The 24,031-nt window shown below is 46.4% G+C and overlaps 1 protein-coding gene across 2 annotated transcripts in view; it reads left to right on the forward strand.

Annotated features, from left to right (window-relative positions):
* STK31 (serine/threonine kinase 31) overlaps window positions 1-23,405 on the forward strand; it is a 78,531-nt gene extending 55,126 nt beyond the window's left edge. For both annotated transcript variants that reach the window (XM_060248649.1, XM_060248648.1), the window contains exons 21-24: window positions 2,586-2,735; window positions 4,309-4,434; window positions 15,075-15,143; window positions 22,054-23,405. In XM_060248649.1, coding sequence (XP_060104632.1) covers window positions 2,586-2,735; window positions 4,309-4,434; window positions 15,075-15,143; window positions 22,054-22,293 — 585 coding nt within the window. In that variant the 3' untranslated portion in view covers window positions 22,294-23,405. The remainder of the gene's footprint in view (window positions 1-2,585; window positions 2,736-4,308; window positions 4,435-15,074; window positions 15,144-22,053) is intronic.
* Window positions 23,406-24,031: the final 626 nt, after the last annotated feature.

Raw genomic sequence — 24,031 nt, forward strand, 5'->3', positions numbered from 1 at the left:
TGGGCTTTTCAGGTACCGATTCGGGGATCTGCGCAGGCGCACTATCCCATGGGTGTGAATGCACAGATGACCACTCGAAGATCTACAGTTACAGGTAAGCAACCTGTCTCTCTGTCCCTGTATGATTTCCAAGGTCTGCCTGTAGCATTTGCAAAGCAAGGCTTGTTTAAAGGTTTAGCAATATATAAACTTTAAACATCTTACTGTTTTCATCCCTATCTGCTAGTACTGCATTTCACTTTCACATAAAAATAAGCATGTTTTTGGGTCATGCTTGTGTATGGAATGGACATTTTGTCTCCTGCTGAACCCAGCACAGAGTTGCAAATGAGTTTTGCCACTGTTGGATTTCACAAACAATTATCACTTTCTGCTCTGCACCATGCAAAGTAAATTTTGCAACGGTGATTGCTTTTTCCTGCTGGAGTTTACAGAGTACCTGCTCTCTCATCCTCTTTCCTGACTTCTCCCATGCATAAGGGTTGCAAGTGAGGGTTGTCTGCTTCTCTAGATTGCAGAAACTCCATCTTCTTTCTCGCAGCTGATCTGTTCATTACACTTTCTGGGACCAGAAAGTGAAAGATTCCCAGCTTTGGGAAAGTTCCTACTTGTTAGCATTCAGGGTTTACTTGAATTGAAGTTTGTATCTTGGTGTAATTTTTTGGCGCAGTTGCAAAACAGATGTTGCTGCAGTTAATGTTGAAAGAAGCTGGTATTAAATCTCTTATTTTGACATATTTTTGCAGTTGAGACTTGTGTAGTTGTAGAGTGGAACATTTCACTAAGCCTTGCATTAATGCAACACTACTTATTCATTTTTTAAACTTGAGGTTATATTTGAATGGTGGTCAGGAAAATTGACAAATTTTGGTCAGGGAAGGTCAGGAAAATTAAAAATAAAGTTTTAGTGGCAACCTTGCTCTCCCTCCCCCATCTGTTTGCCTTCCTTCCTTCCTTGTGGCTCTCAAACATCTGATGTTCATGTCTTGTGGCTCTCAAACATCTGATGTTTATTCTATGTGGCTCTTACGTTATGCAAGTTTGGCCACCCCAGTTATAGAAATATTATTTCATGGTAAGTAGCATTTTTGTGTGCCAGAGGCCATTACAGTTAAGATGCGCAAAAGGGAACATAGACAAGAATATTACCAAAATTATTATTTCAAGTTTTCCTGCATCTTTTGTTTCTGCTTGGGGGTGGGTTGTAGTGGTGGGGAGAAGACTTTGTTTTCATTCTGGTTCCTTCTAAAAATGGGTTTCCTAGGTGTGTTTTTTAAGGGTTTAAAAGGCTTGAGCTGTTTTATTGGGTTCTCTTGGCTTGTTGAGAATTTTTAACTGTTTTCATGTTCTCTCTCTGAAATGTTTCCAGTTTTTGATTATTATTATTTTTTGCTTTTTGGGGGGAGTCCAAGTTGGATCCTGCAATTTGCCATTGGTTCTGTTGGGCCTGTCACATTAGCCATGGGTTCTGCTTGGCTTTTGTAGTTTGACACTAGGTTTGCAGCAGCATCCCTTGCTTCATTTTGTTTGGTTTGAATTCTCTTATTTGTGGTTGTGTTGGCCTTGTTGGTTCTGTTTGTGTCTGTAGACTTTTTGGCCATGGTTGCTCTTGTGAGTTTTGCTGTTGGCTTCTTTGTTCTTGAGAAAGCTTGGAATGTTTTGCAATAAGAAACAATGGTGACTAGGATGATGGGAGGGACCTCGATCAGGGGCCCATTAGAATTGGATCCCTTGATCCAATCCACTTGAAATTTGGGGGATCTTTGGTGGACAGGCTGGACTAGGTTCCCTACAATTCTAATGCCATTTGCTTGAAAAACAGCCACTCCAGTCTTCCAACCTGAATGAGTCCCACCATAGAAAATAATGCACCTTAAATATTTCAGAATTCCAAGGAAAAACCTTGAATCCCAATCCGTTATTGGAGACACAGATAATCTGGAATATCAGTGTGGAAGCCATTCCCGTGAATCTTTGAATAGCAGTGAATAAAGAGTTGTGGAAGACTCTTCTAGGAAAAGAAACACCATCTTATTTCCCATTTGCCTATCCTGTTTTTCTCATTCTGAGCTGGTTGGGAAATATCCTGTCATAAGGTCCCAGCAAAATTGCTGCACTTTTGGTAATTTACATAGTGAGAGAAGCAGGAAGCTTGGGCTATTTCCAAGCACACTTACTCCTTCAGGTGAAAGTGGTGAGGGCATGAGTTGCTTTCCTTCTATCAACAAGGTGGAGACCTTTGCTGCTGTTCTTTGTTGGAGATTATGCTTTGGAACATTTGGAATCTGGTATTGCTTAAAACTTCAGCAGAAGAGGCATTTGTCTTGGTCTGAAGATTATCCTTGAATTGCAAAATATAAAGCCATTTGGTTAATATGATGTTGGTAAATGTAGATAGCAAGGACGTTTTATAAATGGGACTTCTCTTGATTTTTAAATTTTTAATCAGCTGTTTAAGACTTTGTATGGGACAAGTGTATGAATATTGCCAAAAGGCTTTATGGTTATATTCTGGATTCTCTGACAAGGCCATGTTAATCCCTCTGGGTTTGTTTTTTTGTGTGTGTTTGTTTGTTGATCATTAGGAGATATTGAAAATAATGAAAGGAGTAGCCAGAGGTCTGCAGACGTTACATACAGCAAACGTGGTGCATGGCTCGCTGCATGAAAAGAATGTATTTGCTGTAAACCGGGAACAAGGAATTGTTGGAGACTTTGACTTCACCAAATCAGTGGTAAAGAAACCAACTGCTGAGTATATCTAGGCAGACAACTACTTCCATGTTACAGCACTTGCTCTGCTTACAGAAAGTTGAACATTCAGCCCCTAATGCCTTGTGTTAAGGGATATCAGGCAGTAGATGCTGGAAAAGAATTTCTCTTCCTGAAACCCTTGAAAGGCATTGTAAGATATTATCTAAAATACTGAGGTAGGTGGTCTGATTGTATAAAGGGACTCCACATGTTCACGGTACAGAATTTCTTGAAAAATAAATACAATTTTATTTATAAAATTTGTATCCCATCTTTTTGCCCTTAAAAGGGCAGCTAACCCTAACCATCAAGGCAGCTTTTGAAACATACATGATAAAATCACATTTTAAAAGCAGTAATATCACCTCCAAACAAACAGTTAAAATACATACAAACAGCAATTAAAAATTGGTTAGGAAGGAGGGATCATTGAGGGAATGTCAAACAAAACAAAACAAAGTCTTCACCTGCTGGCAGAAGATGCAACAGAAGGGATCAGACAAATCTCCTTGGGCAGATACAGAGCTTTGGTACCATGACTGACAAGACCCTCTCCTGGGTTGCCACTCACCTGATCACAGAAGACAGGAGCACTCAAACCAGAAATTACCAAACTTCTTTAGTTGGGCCAGTTGACAAGCAGCTTGCCAATGTTTTTGCAGACGTTAGGAGATCACTGTAAATGATTACTTAGGGTTGATTGTTCCAGTTCCTCTCCCAACACTTTACTGCCATCATTTTTCTCTCTCTTGTAGCACTAAATATCGTGGAAAAATAATATGTTTATATTATTACATGCTTTCTGTGTGTAATTCTGCCATACAATAAACAAATGTCAACGCAGAAGTTTTCTGCATGCCTTCCTCAATCAGTCACCATTTCCCCTACATTTTTCCCTTGACACACCACTGAAGGACTATTTTTTAAAAAATGGAAATTACTGGAGTTTGAGCTCTAAAATATAGCACTATAGCAGCTACTGTTTGTTTTTTTTATATTTGATAGTACAGCTGAGAAAATGGCAGCTTCAAGGGGCTAATGTAAGGAAAGTGGCTCTGATCTTGGTGGGACCTTTGAAAATATGCAGCTGACAGCATGCTATTGCACTTGGACTGCATTCTTTTAGAACAGCTCATAATAAACCAAGTTTGAGAGGGAGTGCACAGAGGACAGTGGAAACCTGGTTATAGGATGCCATTGTAAGATGACTTCCTAAAACAGTGCAGTGGTTTGAAACCAGAGGCAGAGAAAAAGGTATAGAGGCAACCAGTGTATTCTGTGTTGAATACAGAGTATCTGAAGCATTTGTGTACGTTTCATATGTGTGCATACTCTTTCTGGCATTAAAGTGTTACTGGCCAGTTAATGGTCAGAGAGCAAGCTAGCAAAAGGCATGTGTTTGGCCCCCATAATACCACTCTGTGTTAGACCTTGCTTGTTGCTTCTGTCACTTGATGAGATAGCTTGACTTTCTGATATCCTGTCTGGGTTAGCAGAAGCCAGTCATTAAGATTCAAATTGTCATATATTCTAAGCTGTGGCATTTTATTTTAGGATCAGCGTGTTGCAGTGGATTATATACTAGCAAATGGTTTGAGTTTAACTTCTCCTGAAGTAAAAAATGGACAGCCACCATCTCCAGCTTCAGATATGTATGCTTATGGCTGCCTACTTTACTGGGTATGTAATTTTCCTTTATAAATATATTTCTGTTCCCTACAAATTACTTAAATGAGAAATAGTTTGATGTAACCAAGAAGATAAAATGAAACAGTCTTCAACATTGCCTAAACTTCTCTCTTGTTGTCTTATTATGTATTATTCAAAATACCAGCCTGAAATCTGTTCACGTGTCATGTGAACTGTAATTATTCTTTGTGCATTTAATGAAAGCACAATATTTAGTTGGCTATTATTACATCAGAGGGTTTGTGGAAAATAAAATAAAACTAGAAATGTCCACCAGGCATTTGCCTGGTGCCTACCTTGCTGTATTTATCAGGCTTTGATTGAGGGATTCCATCTTTTTAAGCTGTTTTCATGGTCTGCTTCTAACCTCATGACTGCTTTATGAGTATCATTTTATACTGCTAAGTGTTGTTTGTATGTTTTCTCTGCTTATTTTTTATTGTTTGTTTTACCGTTAGTAATTCTTACATTGAGTTACACGAATTTATTGTTTTACACTTGGTGAGTCACCACAAGCAGATCTCTGGAGACATGACATAAAAAAACCAGCTTAGGACTCTAATGCATGATTTTGCTGTGTGGCTCAACTAGGTTTTCTTCTTCACAACAAGAATTCTCCACGTTACTTTCATCACTGCTGCAAATGCAGTAGCATGTGCATTGGTGATAGAACTCCCACACTTACGAGTTTTCCTGTCTTTTTCCAACTGCACTTTAGACATGTGCTGTGCAATGACCACATTGGATCTTAGTGATATGGGTGCTGTAGCAACTCACCATTTTCTTTCATTAACATATGTATTTTTATTTATTTACAAAGTTTATATCCCATTTTTCTGCTCTTATAAGGCAGTGAACAATTTAAAATACATAATTTTAAAAAATAAATAAACCTGCCTTCCAGATATACCTCATTAAAACAACTTTAAAAAGAATTAAAATACGTACAAAACAAAAACATTGGTTAGGAAGGAGGGATCATTAAGGGAATGCCAAACAAAACAAAATCCTCACCTGCTGGCAGAAGGCAGCAACAGAAGGGAACAGACAAATCTCCCTGGAGAAATAGTTCCAGAGCTTTGGTCCCACGACTGAGAAGACCTTTTCCTGGGCTGCCCCCCACTTGATCTCAGAGGGCAGGAGGATCTGAAGCAGGGCCTCTGCAGATGACCATTATGGAAGAGCAAGTTCATAAGGGATTAGACGGTTCTTCAGGTATGTTGGTCCCAAACCATATAGGACTTTGAAGGTCAAGGCCACCAAACAAATGACAAAATGCTCTGCACACCTTCACCATCCAAACTCCCAACACATATCAAGGTACTTCTGTACATTTATACAATTTACATGGATGTCTGACCAATCAGGCCAGTGCTGAGTCATGCTGACTCTACCTTGGCTGATGCAACCTGGCACTCTGCCACGTTGCCCCCTCCAGCCAGATGATCTACTGTCACATCAGCTGTCAGCTGTAATCTGGATACTGCCACATATATCAACACCCCTCAGGATCAGATTACAAGTTGCAACAGCTCTCTCAGTTTTACAAATCTTTCAATGGTTACATTTTTCATGAATACATCTGCAACATTGTCTTCAGAGTTACAATGCTTTAACATTACCAGTTCTTTATTTATGGCTTTTCTCAGTACCATTGTGTCAACATACATGTAGTAGCCAGCATTGCCTTTGCTTGGATACACACGTCCTCTAGGCAGCTTAGTTTAATTGGCTTCACATAGCCCATTTCATTCACATTTGCTGGCACCTTTACCAGTTTAACACATTGCATTGTATTTCTAGAGTTTCATTTCTTTCTTTAGTTTCCAGCCTGTTACAATCAGTCTCCATAGTCTAAATCCAGCACACTTTGGTAACACCGAGGCTCTGCAGTAGGCAAATAGTTTACGTCAGTGTCATAGCCATACCTCTTCGGAGGCACCCCTTTATTTACTCTGGATGACACTCGGACTCCTGCCTGAAGGTTATCAGATTCATCAGCCATTTCTTGCTTTACCGCCTCTGCACTGATAGAGCTTTCAGCTCTTTGCCCATCCTCCTCTGAGGGAGAAGTTTCTTGTTTAACACTCCCCTCCTCACCCGAGGAAATTTCTTGTTTATCATGCCCTTCTCAGCCTGCTGTGCTGGTAATGCTACACCACTGGGCAATTCATTGGCATGCACTCTGCTCCAGCTATCGTCCTCGCAGAATGACGCAGACCTACTGAACTTTATTGCATTACAGTCATCAGCGAACCTGTAAGCTTTCATTCTATTTTGATACCCCAGGAATAACAGCTTTCTTGCCCTGGGACCTCCTTTTCTTCGCTTATTGAGTGGAATAATTATCCAGGCTTTTGTGCCAAAGATTTTCAGAAAGTTTAAGTTGGGATTCTTCCCATACAAAACTCTGTAAGGTATATCATCTATTGCTTCAGTCCAAAGCCTATTAATCAGAAAACACGCTGTCTTTAGCTCTTCCCCCCAATAGAAGATTTTTAGCCCACTGTCTTTTAACATTGCATGAGTCATTGTCTGAAGAATGCCCCCACGTCTCTCCACTACCCCATTTTCTGCCGGGGTAGAGACATTAGCCAACCTATGATGAATTCCCTGGTCTCTGAGCCAGGAGGTAAATTCCTTTCCTGTAAATTCTCCCCCCAGATCACTTTGCAGGGCACTGATGTTACAGTTTAGCTGCCTCTGCACTCATTTAGACCAGTACTTAAAAGTTGGAAACACATCAGACTTTTTCTGCATGGCATACACCCAAGTGAAGCGACTAAGGTCATCTACCAAGATTAAGGCGAATTTGTTTTTAGACACACTCGGGGCAAACGGCCCGATTATATCAGCATGTATTAGTTATAAAGGTCTCTCAGAGACCCTATTACTCATTCTTGCTACGGCGTAAGCTTTGGATTTTGCTTGTTTACAGACATTGCAGTCAAGATAAGCATTGCATGGTTCAACCTTCTCCTTTCCCAGAATAGCCAGGGTCTTATTTAGAGTATTGTAGCTGGCATGCCCCATCCTCCTGTGCAACCTGTGGATACAATTATGGTGAGGCTGCCGGTTACAAACCACCTGTGCTCTTACTCCCTTTTGGTCAAGCACAAATACATTATCATTTAGCATACCTCTGGCCAGCACTTTACATGCCTTAGATATAGTACAACCATGCTCATTAAAGAATACATTAAAGCCTGCTTTAGTCAGCACAGAGACGCTTAATAGGCTCTTCTCCAAACTAGCACACAAAGCACATTTACAAATCTGTTTCTCAGTTCAGAAAAGTAGACAGTTCCTCGGCATAAGACTTCAGCCTTTCTGCCATCTGCCAAACTCACGACTTTAAGGCTTGCTGGTTTAGTGTCCTCCAACAGAATCTCCTCATTGCAAAACATCTGGGTGGCTCCAGAGTCTATAATCCACGGAGTTTTCTGCAGACGCACGTTAGTCCTCACCAGTGTTGCCAGTTGGTTTTGTGACGACCTCTGCTTGCCTCTCCGTCGCTCTGGGCAGCTCCTTCGCAGATGTGAATCACTCCCGCACAAAAAACATTTTTTCTTTACCTGCAGCACCCTCTCCACTGGTGGCTGCTGCCAGCTGGAAGCAACTCCTTCACTTACAGGCTCTGGCTTCCTCTGGCACTGCTGGATGTGAGCTTTCTGCTCGCGGCATTCCTGTTGTCTTTGGTCCTCTGCCAATAACTTCCCTGTTATGTAGCTCAAGGTTAGCCTCTCTGTGTCTTGGCCCTCGAACGCCATTAACAGCATATCAAACCTTTCATGCAGGGAATTTAGGATTATGTATACTTTATCCTCTTCTGGGATTGTTTTGCCATGCTGCTCTAGCTCTTGAAAGCATGCAGATAAAGAATTAAGATGCTCTCTCACCGTTTCTCCGGTCTGCATCCTCTTCCGATACAGCCTCTTGGTTAACGCTATCAGCGAGCCCCCTGTGGTCTGTACATAGACGGTCTTGAGCGCGTCCCAAGCCTCCTTTGCCAGCTGTTTTCCTCCGACATGCTGACCATCAGATAGCCTCAAGATTATGGTTGCAAGAGCCTTCTGGTCATGGATGGTATCTTCTGGCGTGGGTTCCTCTGGAGGAGCAGATACGGCATTCCACAGCCTCTCTCTTCAGGAAATGTTCAACACGAACTGCCCACACGTTATAGTTGGTAGAAGTCAGCTTTTCAATCAGCACTGTAGCCGCCGCTGTAGCCATCCTGCTCAGCCTTGCTTTCTCAGCTACTGCTGGTCCCCTCTGCCGAGGTAGCTTCCTTCTCCACTCTGGAGCATTTCAGCCGTCTTTCTCCAACTACACTCACAGTCCGTTGGCGCAGCGTAAGCGTGCTGAGCCCATAACCGTGTTGGTGCTCCACTTCGCAGTGAGTGCAGTGACAGAAGACGTAGAGATTAAGTCTAGCACACAGTAGCTGTTAAACTAGCTATGTACATTTATTTACAGAATATATCTCAGACTGACAAAATGCTCTGCACACCTTCACCATCCAAACTCCCAACACATATCAAGGTACTTCTGTACATTTATACAATTTACATGGATGACTGACCAATCAGGCCAGTGCTGAGTCATGCTGACTCTACCTTGGCTGATGCAACTTGGCACTCTGCCACGTTGCCCCCTCTAGCCAGATGATCTTCTTCGTGGTCTCTGTGCTTCACACTCATGGGATAGTGCGCCTGCGCCGATCCCCGAATCAGTACCTGAAAAAGCCCGGGATTTTTCCGCGCTCGGCGCCAATGGGCATGCGCAGGCGTCCCAATGCGCATGCTCACCGGCGCCAGTGCGGGGATCCCGCCAGTTCCTTTCTGACCGCTGCGCTGAGAGGTTTACCTTTCTGGTTCCCCGGTCGGTGAGAATTCTTGGCTTTGCCCTTTTTTCTCGTTTTCCTAGCCCGTTGCTGTTTCTTAGTTAGTTGTTAGTTAGTTTAAAAAAAACAAAACGTTTTTCTGTTTGTGTGGCGAACTGCCCTTCGGGGTATTTCGTCCTCCTTTTCCCCCGATTTTCCCCTCAGACTATTCTGAGCGGTTTTTGCGCGACCACCTTCTATGGAAAGTCGCTGGGGGTTTTTCAAGCGCTGCCGTGCTTGCGGAAAAAAGATCGCCATTCCCTTTGTCTGCTGTGTCTGGGAGAGGCGCATCGAGTGGAAGCTTGCCCGCATTGTCTTCGTTTCTCGAAACAGACGAGAAAGAACCATGCGGCCCGGTTATCCGCAGCGTTAACCGAATTGGCGCTTCGGCCACAGCGATCGATGGCGTCTTTGGCACCGAGATCGACCGACACCCCGGCACAGGAGCTTGCATCGGCCGATGCTGCTCCGACCCTGACTCTGACTGAGTTGCCGGAAGAGCGCGGCTCCACAAAACGTTCCCGCGAGGGCTCGGTGGACATGCCCGCTAAAAAGCGCCGAGAGGACTCGGGGACCCGAGCTCCTAAGAAGGCAAAATCGAAAGAGAAGCGGAAGCGACCCCACACTCCTTCGCGTTCGGTCGACGTATCGACATCGGCGCCTCCTGTGATGCCGAGGAAAATCTTATCTTCCCCGTGCCGCAGTCCATCGGTCCAGCCTCGTCAGTCAGCCTCCGAACAGGAGCGTGAGATTGACTTGACCCAACGCTCCTCATCTTCCGGCTCGCGTCGACGTACCGCCAGCGGATTGGCGTCGGAGCTGGAGGTTTCGGCGCCGATCGTCCCACCGGTTCAGATCAGACCCCAAGAGAGGCGAGAGATGGAACCTCTCCAGGCACCTCACCGCTTCCCGATACCACCGTGGGAGCAGCGCAGGTGGCAGCCTCCATACTCCCGGTACCAATCGTACCATTGGTACCCAGAGGACTACCCGGATTGGGAGCAAGAATCAGAATTTTCCTCCATGTCGAGGGTCTCACATCGATTCCGAAAGGCGTCGGCATCAGTGTCGGTTCCCCCGGAACGACGGTTGGTCCCGGTCGAAGCCCATCGCCACTGATTTGATCCCCTCCGCGGGAGTCGACCCCGATGCTCTCGGAGCACTCCGCCCACCAGGAGTCTTCGTCGTCGGAGTCAGATAGTGATGCCCGAGACGTGGAACCTTCACCGGTCTCCCAGATGGCTGAGGATCTTCCGATTTCACCGTTGGAGGATCTGAAGTCCTATGGGGACCTCGTGCGACGGATCGCGACCACTCTTAACCTGCCTGTTACTCAGCCAGAACCCGTAGTGGACGACAACGTGTTTGATATAATGCAGAGGAACATGTCCACTGCGGTTGCCCTGCCAGTCACCAAGGTGATCCTCCAAGCTGTCAAGGAGCCTTGGAAGAGGCCCTCATCTACGCCGGTCTCCTCCAAACGACTGGACCACATGTATAGGATCCAAGAGACAGGGGCTGAATTTTTGTTCACCCATCCAAGACCAAATTCCGTTGTAGTCTCCTCCTCCTCGAAGGCTCGGAAGGTTCATTCCCCCCCACCAGATAAGGAAGGGAAGAAGATTGACGGGATGGGCCGCAAGGTCTACTCAGCGGGAGCACTCGGTATCAAGGTATCTAACTATGCAGCCTGCATGGCTAGATACCAGTATGCCGTGTGGGAACAACTCTCCCCCCTCCTCTCTTCTTTAAGTGAGGATAAGAGGTCTGCAGCAAAAAAACTGCAAAAGGAAGGGCTTACTGTAGCCAGACAACTGGCTGCAGCAAAACATATGGTGGAAGCTTCAGCCAAGGCCATCACTTCTGTAGTCTGCATTCGACGCCACTCCTGGCTTAGGTCGACGGCCCTCCACCAGGACACTAGATCTTTTATTGAGGACTTGCCCTTTGAGGGCGACGGGCTCTTCAGCACCACGACAGACACGGCGCTGCAAGAGTTCGATAAGAGTGTCAAGACCTCAAGGAACTTAGGCGTCCAAACTGCTCCCAAGGCTTCCAGGTCAAAGCAATGGCCTAAGCCCTGGGCCAAAAAGCCCTACCAAAAGTTCTCCCCTGAGCACTGGCGTCCTCGTTCGTCACAGGCTGAGCGACCCTCCTATCCTGGCAACAACAGGAATCGTTATGGAGGCCAACCAACTACTAAGTCCAAGGGGACTCGTCCCCAGAAGCAGGGGGTTTGACTTCTCACAAGAACGCGTCATCGCCCCCACCGGTGTTCCATCCATCCACCTACGCCCTTTCCTGCCTACCTGGGAGTTGATCTCCACGGACAGGTGGGCTCTGTCCATTGTAAAAGAGGGCTACAAAATAGAGTTTGTCCAGACCCCGAATCAGTCTGTGGTAGTTACCACTCCCCCTTCCCCACCTCTGCTGGCGGAGGTGAGCAACCTCCTACAGAAACAAGCCATAGAGGTAGTTCCACCGGAGGCCAGGACAGGAGGCTTCTACTCTCGCTACTTCCTGGTCCCCAAACGGGACGGGGGCCTATGGCCTATCATGGATCTTCAGAGTCTGAACAAATTTATTCTGTACCAGAAGTTCAGAATGGCAATGCTGCAAACAATCCTGCCCCTCATCAATCAGGGAGACTGGATGGCGACCCTGGACCTCAAGGATGCTTACTTCCACGTCAGCATTCATCCTGCGTTCAGGCGTTTCCTAAGGTTTGCAGTGGGTACTCGAACTTCCAGTTCAGGGCCCTGCCGTTTGGACTGTCTACTGCTCCTCGGGTGTTCATGAAATTGATGAGTGTGGTGGCTGCCCACCTTCGTCTTCAGGGAGTAGTTGTCTTCCCATACATCGACGACTGGCTTCTTGTGGTGGAGTCGAGGGAGAAATTAACAACACACATTGCCATCACTCTTCGTCTCCTAGACACTCTGGGGTTACGGGTCAATCTGGAGAAATCCCATCTTACTCCGTCAATGACAGTTCAATTCATAGGGGCTCTGCTGGACACAGATCAACACTGAGCGTTTCTTCCTTCGCAGAGAGCAAGGGACATCATCACTCTGGTACAGCTTCTTCAAAGGCGACAGTGGGGTACGGCCCAGCAGCTCCAGCGGATGCTGGGGTTGATGGCTGTGACGACAAGCGTGCTACGTTTTGCGAGACTGTGAATGAGGGGTCTTCAGCTGTGGTTTTTGCGCCATTTTCATCCTCTCATAGACTCACCTCGAAAGAGGTTCACCATCCCACCTGTGACTCTCCAATCACTGCAATGGTGGGGATCGGAGAGCAACATCTGTCAAGGGGCTCCCTTCCACCTGCCAACCCCTACCGTGACTATCGCTACCGATGCCTCCCTGTGGGGGTGGGGAGCTCACCTGGAAGATCTATGTGTGGGGGGTCAGTGGCCACCGAAGCTGAGTCGGTGCCACATAAATTACCTGGAACTGCTGGCGGTTCACTTTGACCTTCGTTCTTTCCGTCCACTAATAGCGGGGAGGATTGTGGCGTTGCTTACAGACAATACCACTGCCCTGTGTTATATCAACAGGCAGGGAGGGACAGTGTCTCGCAGGCTATGCTCCCTGCCGTTGGATCTCTGGACGGAGTGCCTCCAGATGGACATTTTTGTGAAGGCAACACATCTGCCGGGGGTCCTCAACATACAGGCGGACTCTCTCAGCAGGGGTGGAGCTTCTCCACACGAATGGGAACTACAATGGCGGTTCCTAGAGCCTGTGTTTCAACTTTGGGGGTACCCACAACTAGATGTTTTTGCAACAGCGGAAAACAAGAAGTGCCCCTTGTTCTGTGCCAGGGGAGGTACGGATCCAGCCTCGCTGGGAGACGGACTCCTACTTCCGTGGGGGGGCTGGTTCCTTTACATGTTCCCACCCTTACCTTTGATGACAAGGGTAGTCCACAAGCTAGTGCAGGAGAAGCCACGTTGCATCCTGGTGACCCCTTGGTGGCCCCGTCAGAGTTGGTTCTCGATCCTGCTCCAACAGTCGAGGGGGGTCTTTTACCAGTTCCCGGCAGAACCGGACCTGTTGTCGGCTCAGGGCGGGCACGTACTCCACCACAACGTGCCACACCTGAAGCTGACTGCGTGGTTCATCAACAATCAGGTTTTTCTACCAGGGTCCAGCAAGTCCTCCTAAGCAGTAGGAAGCCTTCCACCCGTGCCTCTTACGAGAGGAAGTGGAAGAAATTTAGTGCCTTTGTGGCTGACTCCCCTGTGCCGCCTGACTCTGTCGGGCTTTCGGCAATTTTTGAATTTCTTTTGGCTTTGGTGGATGAGGGGCTGGTATTCTCCTCCATCAAGGTTTATCTGGCAGCTATTTCTGCTTTCCATGGTTCAGTGGAGGGTTACTCCGTTTTCGCTCACCCTCATTCCAAAAGGTTCATGAAGGGTCTGTTACGCCTTCATCCTCCTTCCAGATCCCCTCCGCAGTTGTGGGACTTGACTTTGGTTCTGGACAAGTTGACTCGTTGTCCCTTTGAACCCATGGCAACGTGTTCCTTACAACTTCTGTCTTGGAAGACTGCATTTTTAGTTGCCATCACTTCAGCACGTCGTGTGGGGGAGCTCACGGCGATGCGTTGTGACTACCCCTACCTTGCTTTTCGAGAAGCTGGGGTCTCCTTAGCTCCAGACATTACTTTTCTTCCCAAGGTGGTTTCTCAGTTCCACCTTAATTTAGAAGTTTGGTTACCTACGTTTTACCCTAGTCCTTCCTCAGATGAGGAACGTAGATTGCATGCACTGGACGTTAAGCGTGCTCTACTGTTTTATTTAAATCGTTCATGGGGTTTTCGTAAGGACAAGCAGCTTTTTGTCTCTTATTCTGCCCCCAAGTTAGGGTCCAAAATCTCGTCTCAGAGACTTTCAAAGTGGCTTACTAAGACGATCAGACTTTGTTGTTTGTTGGCAAAGAAGCCTTTACCTGGACCTGTTCGTGGACACTCCACAAGGGCGATGGCCACGTCGGTGGCATTCCTGAAGGGTATGTCCCTTTCCGATGTCTGCAAGGCGGCTACCTGGTCTTCTCCGCATGCCTTCATGAAGCATTACGCGCTGGACGTGCATGCTCAGCAGAGGACTCGGTTGGGAGCTGCGGTGCTGCAAGCTGTTTCTTCAGGTTGACCGTCTTCCCGCCTCCAGGTATGCTTTGCTTGCTAATCTCCCATGCGTGTGAAGCACAGAGACCATGAAGAAGATAGGCAGGTTGCTTACCTGTAACTGTAGATCTTCGAGTGGTCATCTGTGCATTCACACTACCCGCCCTCCTTCCCCACTGCTGACGGTCTCCCTCCAGTAGGAGCTTCCAGCGGTCAGGAAGGAACTGGCGGGATCCCTGCGCTGGCGCTGGTGAGCATGCGCATTGGGACGCCTGCGCATGCCCATTGGCGCTGAGCGCGGAAAAATCCCGGGCTTTTTTAGGTACCGATTCGGGGATCGGCGCAGGCGCACTATCCCATGAGTGTGAATGCACAGATGACCACTCGAAGATCTACAGTTACAGGTAAGCAACCTGTCTATCTACTGTCACTTCAGCTGTGAGCTGTCATCTGGCTACTGCCACATATATCAACAATAGTGACATGGAATAATTACATTTAAGTAATTTTAGTTGTCTTTGAACTGAGCACATAAACTAGGCTACTTGCAACTGCAGCTTAGTTCAGTTTCTGATATGCATGTTGTGTGAGCTAACTCTTTTTTTTTTTTTAATTGTAGTTGTTTGTTGGAAATGTGGAAATAAAAAGAAATCATGATGGAACGCCCCAAATTGATGGGATTAATATGGTGAGTACTCTTAGCTTAACTGAAGTTGTTTTTTGGATGCTTGTACTGATATTGGCTCATGGTTTTAAGTGTCTTGTTTAAAGTATCTTGAGATGTTCAAGCCCATGAGCAGGATAAGGCAAGTTCAACTACTTATGGCACATAAAGTGTCTTGAGATGTTCAAGCCCCTGAGTAGGGTAAGGCAAGTGCGACTACTTATGGCACAGAGCAGAAGAATCCAGCTTTTTTGCTACCTGTAGATTTTTTTAAAAATGGAAATCTATATTTTAATTTTTTTCTAGTTTAAAACTTAAATTGTATAAAGGAGGACAGTGTAATGCAAAAATAGGCCTGAATAATTGGATTCCATGGGTCGTGTGAGATGAAACTTAACTGATTTTTTTTTGGTCAGGGAACTCATTACCACATTGTATGCTTAGTACCAAATACTCTGTCTTAATTCAGAGTTTGTTGGACAAATATGTTTAAAATTCAGCAGTTGCCAAGCTTATAATTATATTTATTTTAAATAGTCTGTCGAACCACATGATTATTCAGGACTTTTCACAATGGAATCCTCTGCATCTTATGTAAAATGATGCTGCAATATTGTCTCGTAGGAGTGCTCCAGTTCAATGTGTGTCTTTCAAACATCCATTCATATTGAAAGATGGCATATGTCACCCCATGCCCTCTGAAAGCTGTTAGGGTTTTTTGGTGTATGGTAATAGAATATTTTGTCAGAATTCCATTTCATTGGCGGGGAATTAAGGTTGCTCTATATAGTTTGTAGATATTCAGAAAGATAAGTATCAGGTCTTACTGCATTTCAACATATTTGGAGTTGTAAAAATCTTCAGATTGTGAAAATGGTAGTTTGGGAAAAAAGACACACATTTTATATGTTGCATGATTATTGAAAAGTATGCATTTTAACAGAATACGGTTTGAGGCCCTCACACTTAGGGCCCAACTAGATGTTCTCCCCAAGAGAACATCTTGGGTGTTTCCCACCGTCCAATAGGGAGGCAGGAATCTTAAAAAACTTCCCCTTCCTGTGGCTGTGGGAACCACCCTCCTTCCAGTTTATTTCCTGCCTCGACAGGGAGTAGCAGCGTTTAGGCTAGGTTCCTATCCTTTTCATTACTTTCCTATCTCTTTTTAAAAAAAAGAAAGATATTTTTCTTCCTCTTCCTTACCCTGCCCTGTTGTATTGCCTTCTAAAACTAACTCCTCCAGCCTCTTTTCTGTTCTTTCCGTCCTTCCTTCAGACTCCCTCAGACTCCTCTGCCTTCTCCCCCCCCCCCCCCGCTTTCCACCAACGCTTCAAGGAGCAGTGCGGCTGTGGCGCGGAGCGAAACTCAAGCCGCGGCAGCAGAGGAGAGGGAGAATGACGCGTCGGCCAAGAGACGCCTTCATGGACGACGGCCCGGTTCCTGACGCCTGGCGCGGAACCGAGAGACCTGCCTCCGGAGCCGGCATGACCTCTAGGCTTGCCTCGGCTACCGGCAACATGCCCTGTAGGGGCAAGACTTTAAAGGGCGGACGCAGGCGGCGCTGGTCTTCCCCAGCTACGGAGGAGGCTTCCTCATCAGGGCTCTTCCCCAGCGCCGGCGGCCATCTTGGGAAGCGCAAAAAGGCGCGAAACGGGGACAGACTGCAGCCCTGCAGCTTCTAGATGCAGGAACGTCCCGATGCCAACCTCCAGGCGGGAGACTTTGTTGTGGATGATGCCCAGCCTGCACTGGAAGCCACACAGACCTGCCAGCCCCAGACGGGCTTGGGTAACGTACCCTTTATGGGACCCTCTTTTCTTTCTGAATTTTTTGAATCCATAAGGCAGACAGTGGGGGCAGCAGTCAGGGCATCTGGCCGTAGGAAGCCAGGGTCCCCCAGGTCCAGCTCCTCCTCCAGATCCCCTTCTCCAAAGAGGCCCAGAGGTAGCTCCAGCCACCTTAGGGCTTCAAAGAAACCACTGATCTGTGACCAGATGGAGAGCGAAAGATCCATTTCTGAGGCTCGCTCTGAGGATTCCTATGGGGGAGATCGGGAGGAGGGCGAGTTCTTATCTGATGAGGAGATAGAGGACCTTACAGTTCCGGAACCCTCATCACGCTTCTTCAAGGCAGAAGAGTTCCAACCTCTCTTGGCCAAAGTGCTGTCTGCCCTAGACCTCCAAGTATCCCCCGAGCAGCAGGAGCCCACTAGCCAACCCCAAAAACAAACCCAAGGGGAACACGCAGTTCTTTCCCAGATTCAGATCCTCTGACAAGGTTTTCCCTTTTCCGGAGTTCTTCGAGTGCCAGTTGAAGTCTGAATGGGCCAAGCCTAATGCCAACAGGCAGGTGCCCAATTCTATCAAGAAGCTCTATGAGTTACCTGCCTTTGCTAACGATATGCTACAGGTACCGTTGGTGGATGCCCCGATCGCAGCCTTACAGTCACACGGCCTGTTAGCTGAGGACGGCCACGGCTCGGTGCGAGACAACTGGGACAAAAAGATAGACCTGGCTTTGAAGAGGAGCCATGAAGCTACGGCTCTGGCCATCAAGGCAGCTGCGGCCAACTCTATAGTTTCCAGAGCAGCGATCGTCTGGATAAGACGGCTAACTCAGCTATTGCCAGACGCAAATAAAAGGGTCCTGGAAGGTACCAACAGACTCCTTAAGGCTTCCGAATTCTCAGCGGATGCCTCGCTGGATGCCCTTATGTTCTCCGCTAGAGCACCATAGTGAGGAGGGGTCTATGGCTCCGGGCCTGGCCGGCAGATGTTCATTCGAAGTCGATTGTTTCAGCCTACCCTTTTCAAGGAGAAAAACTATTTGGAGACACCCTGGATAAGATCCTGGTGGAAACACGGGATAAGAAAAAGGCCATGCCCAAGTATCTGAGACGCTCCGACAAAAGAGGCTTCAGGTCTAGTTCCTTTCGTGCCTCCGCCAGTTTCTCCAAACCAGAACAGGACTTTAGAAGATCAACCTGGGGACAGCCCAAACAGAGTTTCCGAAAGGGTTTCTCCAACTCCCGGTTCCAGAGGAATCAGCCCGATAGGTCTGACAAATTTGAGAAGGGACCCAAGCCCAACAAAGCATGACTGGGACTCTATCCCAATGGGGGGCCGTCTGCTACACTTCCAGCAGATGTGGGCCGCCTCGAGGGTCGATGCTTGGACTTTGGAAATTGTTTCGTGGGGTTACCCCATAGAGTTCAAAAGAACACCTCGAGATTGTTTCATTGTGTCTCCTCTTCGCTCAAACCCAGAACAAAGAAACATCACCCTCAAAGCAATTCAACACTTACTGGAAATTGCGGCAATAGAACCAGTCCCTCCATTGCAGAGATGTCAAGGCGTCTATTCCATCTTCTTCACAGTGTCCAAGAAAAATGGGGACTGGAGAGCAATTCTAGACCTGAAATTTCTGAACAGACGTATCAAGCTCCGTCACTTCAGGATGGAGTCCGTCAAATCAATAACGGAAGCCCTGCACCATCAGGACTACATGTCATCTCTGGACCTAACAGAGGCCTATCTCCACATTCCAATCCTCCCTGCATATCGCAAGTTTCTTCGCTTCTGTGTGAACGGGTCCCACTACCAATTCAGGGCCCTACCATTTGGCCTTGCAACGGCACCGCGGGTGTTCACCAAGGTGTTGGTGAACCTGATAGCAATCCTCAGGCAGAGAGGGATACATGTACATCCTTATCTCGACGACCTGCTGATAAGATCTTCGTCGAGGAAGAGTGCGGAGCAGGACATTCTACACACCATATCCTGCCTTCATCAACACGGGTTCATAATCAACGTACCCAGAAGTCATTTACACCCATCCCAGAGGCTACAACACCTGGGCATGGTCATCAACACGAACCTGAACTCTGTTTTTCTCCCAGGAGACAAGATACTGAGGACCAAGATGTTGGTGCGTCAGATAGTGCGGGAGCCATCGTCGTCTCTCCAGACCCTGGCAAGACTTATGGGTCTTCTGATTTCAAATCTAGAGGTGCTTCAATGGGGTCGTTTTCACACCAGACAACTCCAGATGTTCTTACGTCCTTTTCAGACCCAGATCATGGAGAAGTGCCCTATGTCTCTGACAGTCCCCAAGACGGTCAAGGAGAGTCTCCTGTGGCGGACGAAGGACCACAACCTGCGTCAGGGGAGAACGTACCTCGTAGAGAAGGAAATACAGCTGTTCTTGGATGCCAGCCTATCAGGATGGGGGGCGACCTTCAGCGAGATCCCTACCCAGGGCCAGTGGACGACCAAGGAGGCGAGCCTTCCGATCAACCTGCTGGAACTCCGGGCCATTCGCTTGGCTCTTCTATACTTTCAGGACCAGGTCACCGGGAAGCATGTCCTGGTTCGAACGGACAATATCTTAGCCAAGGCTTACTTAAACAATCAAGGGGGGTCCAGGTCGAGTTCCCTTCACAAGGAGGCCGGGAAGCTGTTCGAATGGGTGGAGATGCATTTGAAGTCTATAAGAGTAGAACATATCAAAGGGACTTGCAATGTCAAGGCGGGCTGGCTCAGCCGGGAGAGCATTCAATCGGGAGAGTGGTCTCTCAACAAGAGGCTTTTCTTAACGATAGTGGAGCGCTTTGGTCCGCTGGTGTTGGATCTCTTTGCGTCCTTTCAGAACCACCAGCTTCCTCGATTCTACACGAGGTACTACCACTATCAAGCGGAGGCCACGGACGCGTTAACATCTCCCTGGCTGCAAGGTCTTCTATACGCCTTTCCTCCAATCCCGATCATTCCGAGGTTACTCAGAAGGATCAGATTGCTAAAGGCCTAGGTCATCCTGGTTGCTCCCTGGTGGCCTCGACGTCACTGGTTCTCATCAATCCAACAGATGTCAATAGCGGAGCCACTTCACCTGCCAATCTGCCCGGACATGCTATTACAGGGTCCGGTGTGGCATCCTCATCCAGACTGGCTGAGATTGACCGTTTGGAGGTTGAACGGCGCTGTCTATTAGATCTTGGTTATGCAAGTGATGTGACGAATACCATCCTAGCATCCAGAAAGAGCTCCACAATGCGGATCTACGATATGTCTTGGAAAGCCTTCCACAGGTGGTGTCGGAGAAAAACCGTGAATCCGTTACATCCTTCTGTCCCCAAGATTCTTCAGTTTCTTCAGGACAGTCTTCGGTCTGGGTTGAAGCCAGCTACCCTCAAACGTCAGGTGGCGGCCTTGTCCTGGGTACTCCAGCAGGTGGACGGCGTGAACCTCTCATCTCACCCTCATATTTGACGTTTCCTTAGAGGAGCCTCCATGAGTTCTCCACCGCAAGTGCATCGATTCCCTACCTGGAGATTGAACCTGGTACTCTCGGCCCTAACAGGCCCACCATTCGAGCCTTTAATATCTGTGCCTCTAAAGATGATGCGCATGAAGACCATCTTTCTGGTGGCAATAACTTCGGCCAGAAGAGTGTCAGAGATTGGGGCCGTGTCAGTTAAACGAGAACTGTGTGTGTTCCACAAGGACAAGGTAGTTCTCTATCCGGACCCTACCTTCCAACCGAAGGTTTCTTCTAGATTTCACCAAAGTCAAGAGATCAACTTGCCATCTTTCTGTCCGGATCCCAAGGAGCGCACATGGCATACCTTAGACGTGCGAAGAGCAATTAAAGTCTACCTTATCAGAACTGAATCTATTCGCAAGTCAGACTCCATGTTCATTAATATAGCAGCACCCAGACTAGGACAGAAGATGTCCAAGTCAGCAATTACCTACGCCATCAAGCAGTGTATATCAGAGGCGTATAAGGCGTTACACCTTCAGGTACCGCCAGGGATCACTGCGCACTCGACCAGGAGTGCAGCTACCAATGCAGCCTTTAGCAGGAACACCTCCATCGAGGAGGTGTGCAAAGCAGCTACGTGGTCATCTATTTCCACTTTTATCCACCACTGTAAGTTGAACGCATATGCGTCAGCGGATGCAGCCTTTGGCAGGCGAATCCTGCATCATGTGCTGCCTGAGTAGGACGATCCCACCCTGAATAACATACTGCTATGGGAGCACCCATGATGTCCTCCGCCTCTTGGGGAGAACGACCCTTGGCACTTACCGTGAGGGGTCCTTCTCCTAAGAGGACAGGAGGACATCTTGCCCTCCCCTTTTCTATCGCCCTACCTTGGGCAGCATCTATCTGTGTCTGGTTTTTTCTCCTGTAGCCTTCGTCTACAGCTGTTTTTTACCCTCTGATATAGGCTACCTGTAGTTTACCTGTTCTTGTTTCCTATACGAGTTTATTTTAGTCGGTCTGGGAGGCTGATGCCAAGTTTTTTGGCGATAGTTGCAAGAGTTTTTTACTGCTTCTCGGAGTCACCCGAACTGGAAGGAGGGTGGTTCCCACAGCCACAGGAAGGGGAAGTTTTTTAAGATTCCTGCCTCCCTGATTGGACGGTGCGAAACACCCAAGATGTCCTCCTGCCCTCTTAGGAGAAGGACCCCTCACGGTAAGTGCCAAGGGTCGTGATAAGTGTCCCTGTAGATACCATGAGGATGCTGCAGCCATTTTAAATTGATTTCAGAATGCCACGGGGTTCTGATCTTAAGTGGATGTGCTGCATGGCACCTTTGTTTCTCTCCTGGACCTTTTCAAATACTGAAACAGCTATGTGTGTGGAGGAATGTGACCATTCCACTACTTGATAAGGTGTGGGGGGGGGGCGGGGGGAGAAATGAGTGCATCTTGGCCTCTCTGCTCATGCTACAGGACTTGAGGAAAGGTGGGGTATTAAAAAGCAAAGACAAACTTGGTGGACATCAATGCTTTTTCAGTAATATGTAATATTCAGCAATATGTGTTAGGGGGTAACTTTAAGATCTTACCTACTGCATGTTGGGGATTATTTCATTCTTGATTTATGATGTATTTTATTACATCTAGGTTTTCCCTTCCTTTTAAGGATGATAAAGTTAGATCTCTCCTTTTGAATCTCCTCTGCTGTGGCAATCGAATGATCTCTGAGCAGGTGCTGAATGATGACTGTTTTCTACTGCCTGACCTAAACCCAGTTCCACCAGAAGATGAACCAGCTGAATGTGGAAATGAAGGAGAAAAAACAAAAAGTGAAATAGGATCTGATGACTTGCAGGGTAGTGAGTCAGAACACTCTTCAGAGACTGTAATACTAGATACTGACTAGTGTTAGATTGCCAAGTCAAATGAGGCTACCTTAAATTTCAAATTTTAGAAAAGAAATTATTCTCTAATTTTGGAACTTTGAAACAAGAAGCAGTAGAACCACTGCTGGCTCAGTTACACAGTGCAGTTGAATTGTAATTATTGTAAGAGTTTGTATACATGCATTTGTTTCATGCTTTGGGCTTGGCACTTATATTTTAAAACAGATTTAGAATGTGTTTGGTTTAAGTACAAGCCTGAGTTATGGCTCTAATTCTGTTCTTCTTGCTGACAGCTATTCCTTTCACTTATTTCCCAGTTTCTATGCTTGCTTCAGAGCAAGTAGTTTCTTAGACTATTTTACAGAGCTGTTTGAGTCTCTGAGCAGAAAGTGCCTTTGGATTTGGTTTGCACAGAACAACAATCTAGTTGATAATCCTTTTAAAGGACTTCCTCACATTGTATTTTTGCAGGATTGCCAGTGTGTTACCTGGTTGACCAAATCTAAAATACTATTCTTGAATATAAACACAAAATACCGGCAAAAGAAAACATCAAAACCTAGAAGAATGTTTTGTGATGTGTTACATAATAAGCAATGATAATTGGGCTTATATTTTGACCTAAATGTGCCTGACATGATTCTGGATAGAACTGCTTGGTTTAAAACTTTAAAATCACAGGCAAGTTTTTCAGTCCTTTTATAAGTCTGAAGGATGTTCACAGTAATTAGAGAGTGGTTTGAATAAAACATAGAAGCAAGTCTGTGGTTTACTCCATCTAGCCAGTAGGTGGTGCACTTGGTTTTATGCTATTGAGCACTGTAAGCGCTGGCATCAGAATTTATGGTAGGGAAGGAATTGTATGGTACAGCTTGTGAGGCTGATTCAAGTAGGTCATTGCCATGTAAAGCATGTATGATATGTGACTTTTATATTGGAAAGGAACTGTTTCTAAGTTGATAAAACTAATTCCGTTGTTCCAGTTGCAGACTAGAACTCTGTCACACTTCATTAATATGTTTATATTTCTTTTAACTGTTCTTGGTTGTCTGTTCATTTTCTTTTACTGTAAGAGGACTGCAGAATTTAATTTTAGATTTTTGTATATATAATAAAGGCAATGCAAAACATATTCACAATCTTTCATAATTGTTTTGATTAAGCCCTTGCACCATTTAAAGCACACCTAGACCTTTTAAAAAATATATTTTGTATATTTTATGTGTGTTTGCATTTGCACTTGGAAGTCATGTCGACCTCCGGTGAGTGACTCCTGCTGGGGGCCCGAAGGATATTCATAGAGGTGGCTGAATAGAGCCTACCCCTGTCCTCTCAACTGGGTATTTTAAAGGAGGTCTCCCATCCCAACTAACCACAGTTGATTTTGCTTAGCTTCTGAGATCTGACAAGATCGGGCTTGCCTGGGGTATCCAGGTCATGCACACCCAGAACTTTTCATCCCTGATAGGATGGATGATAGCCCCTCTTCTTAAGCAGTAGACCCACCATGACAATTCTGGTCATTCTCCATGAGTTGTTCACACACAATTGTTGTGAAGATACACAATAGTTATTTGAAAATGTAGTTATAAGTGAATCCTGTTTCATTGCAACTACTGGAGCTGAACTAGTAAACAGGTGGTTAGAAATAAAAATATATTTTTCCAGAGCTTTGCCATTGAATGTATGAGTGTGTTTAATACCTTGGTGTTTTTGGAATTTGAGCTACAGAAAAGATGGTTTGCATTTTTATAAGTT

This window comes from Heteronotia binoei, chromosome 10, assembly GCF_032191835.1.
Source record: "Heteronotia binoei isolate CCM8104 ecotype False Entrance Well chromosome 10, APGP_CSIRO_Hbin_v1, whole genome shotgun sequence".
In the NCBI taxonomy this organism is placed as follows: Eukaryota; Metazoa; Chordata; class Lepidosauria; order Squamata; family Gekkonidae; genus Heteronotia; species Heteronotia binoei.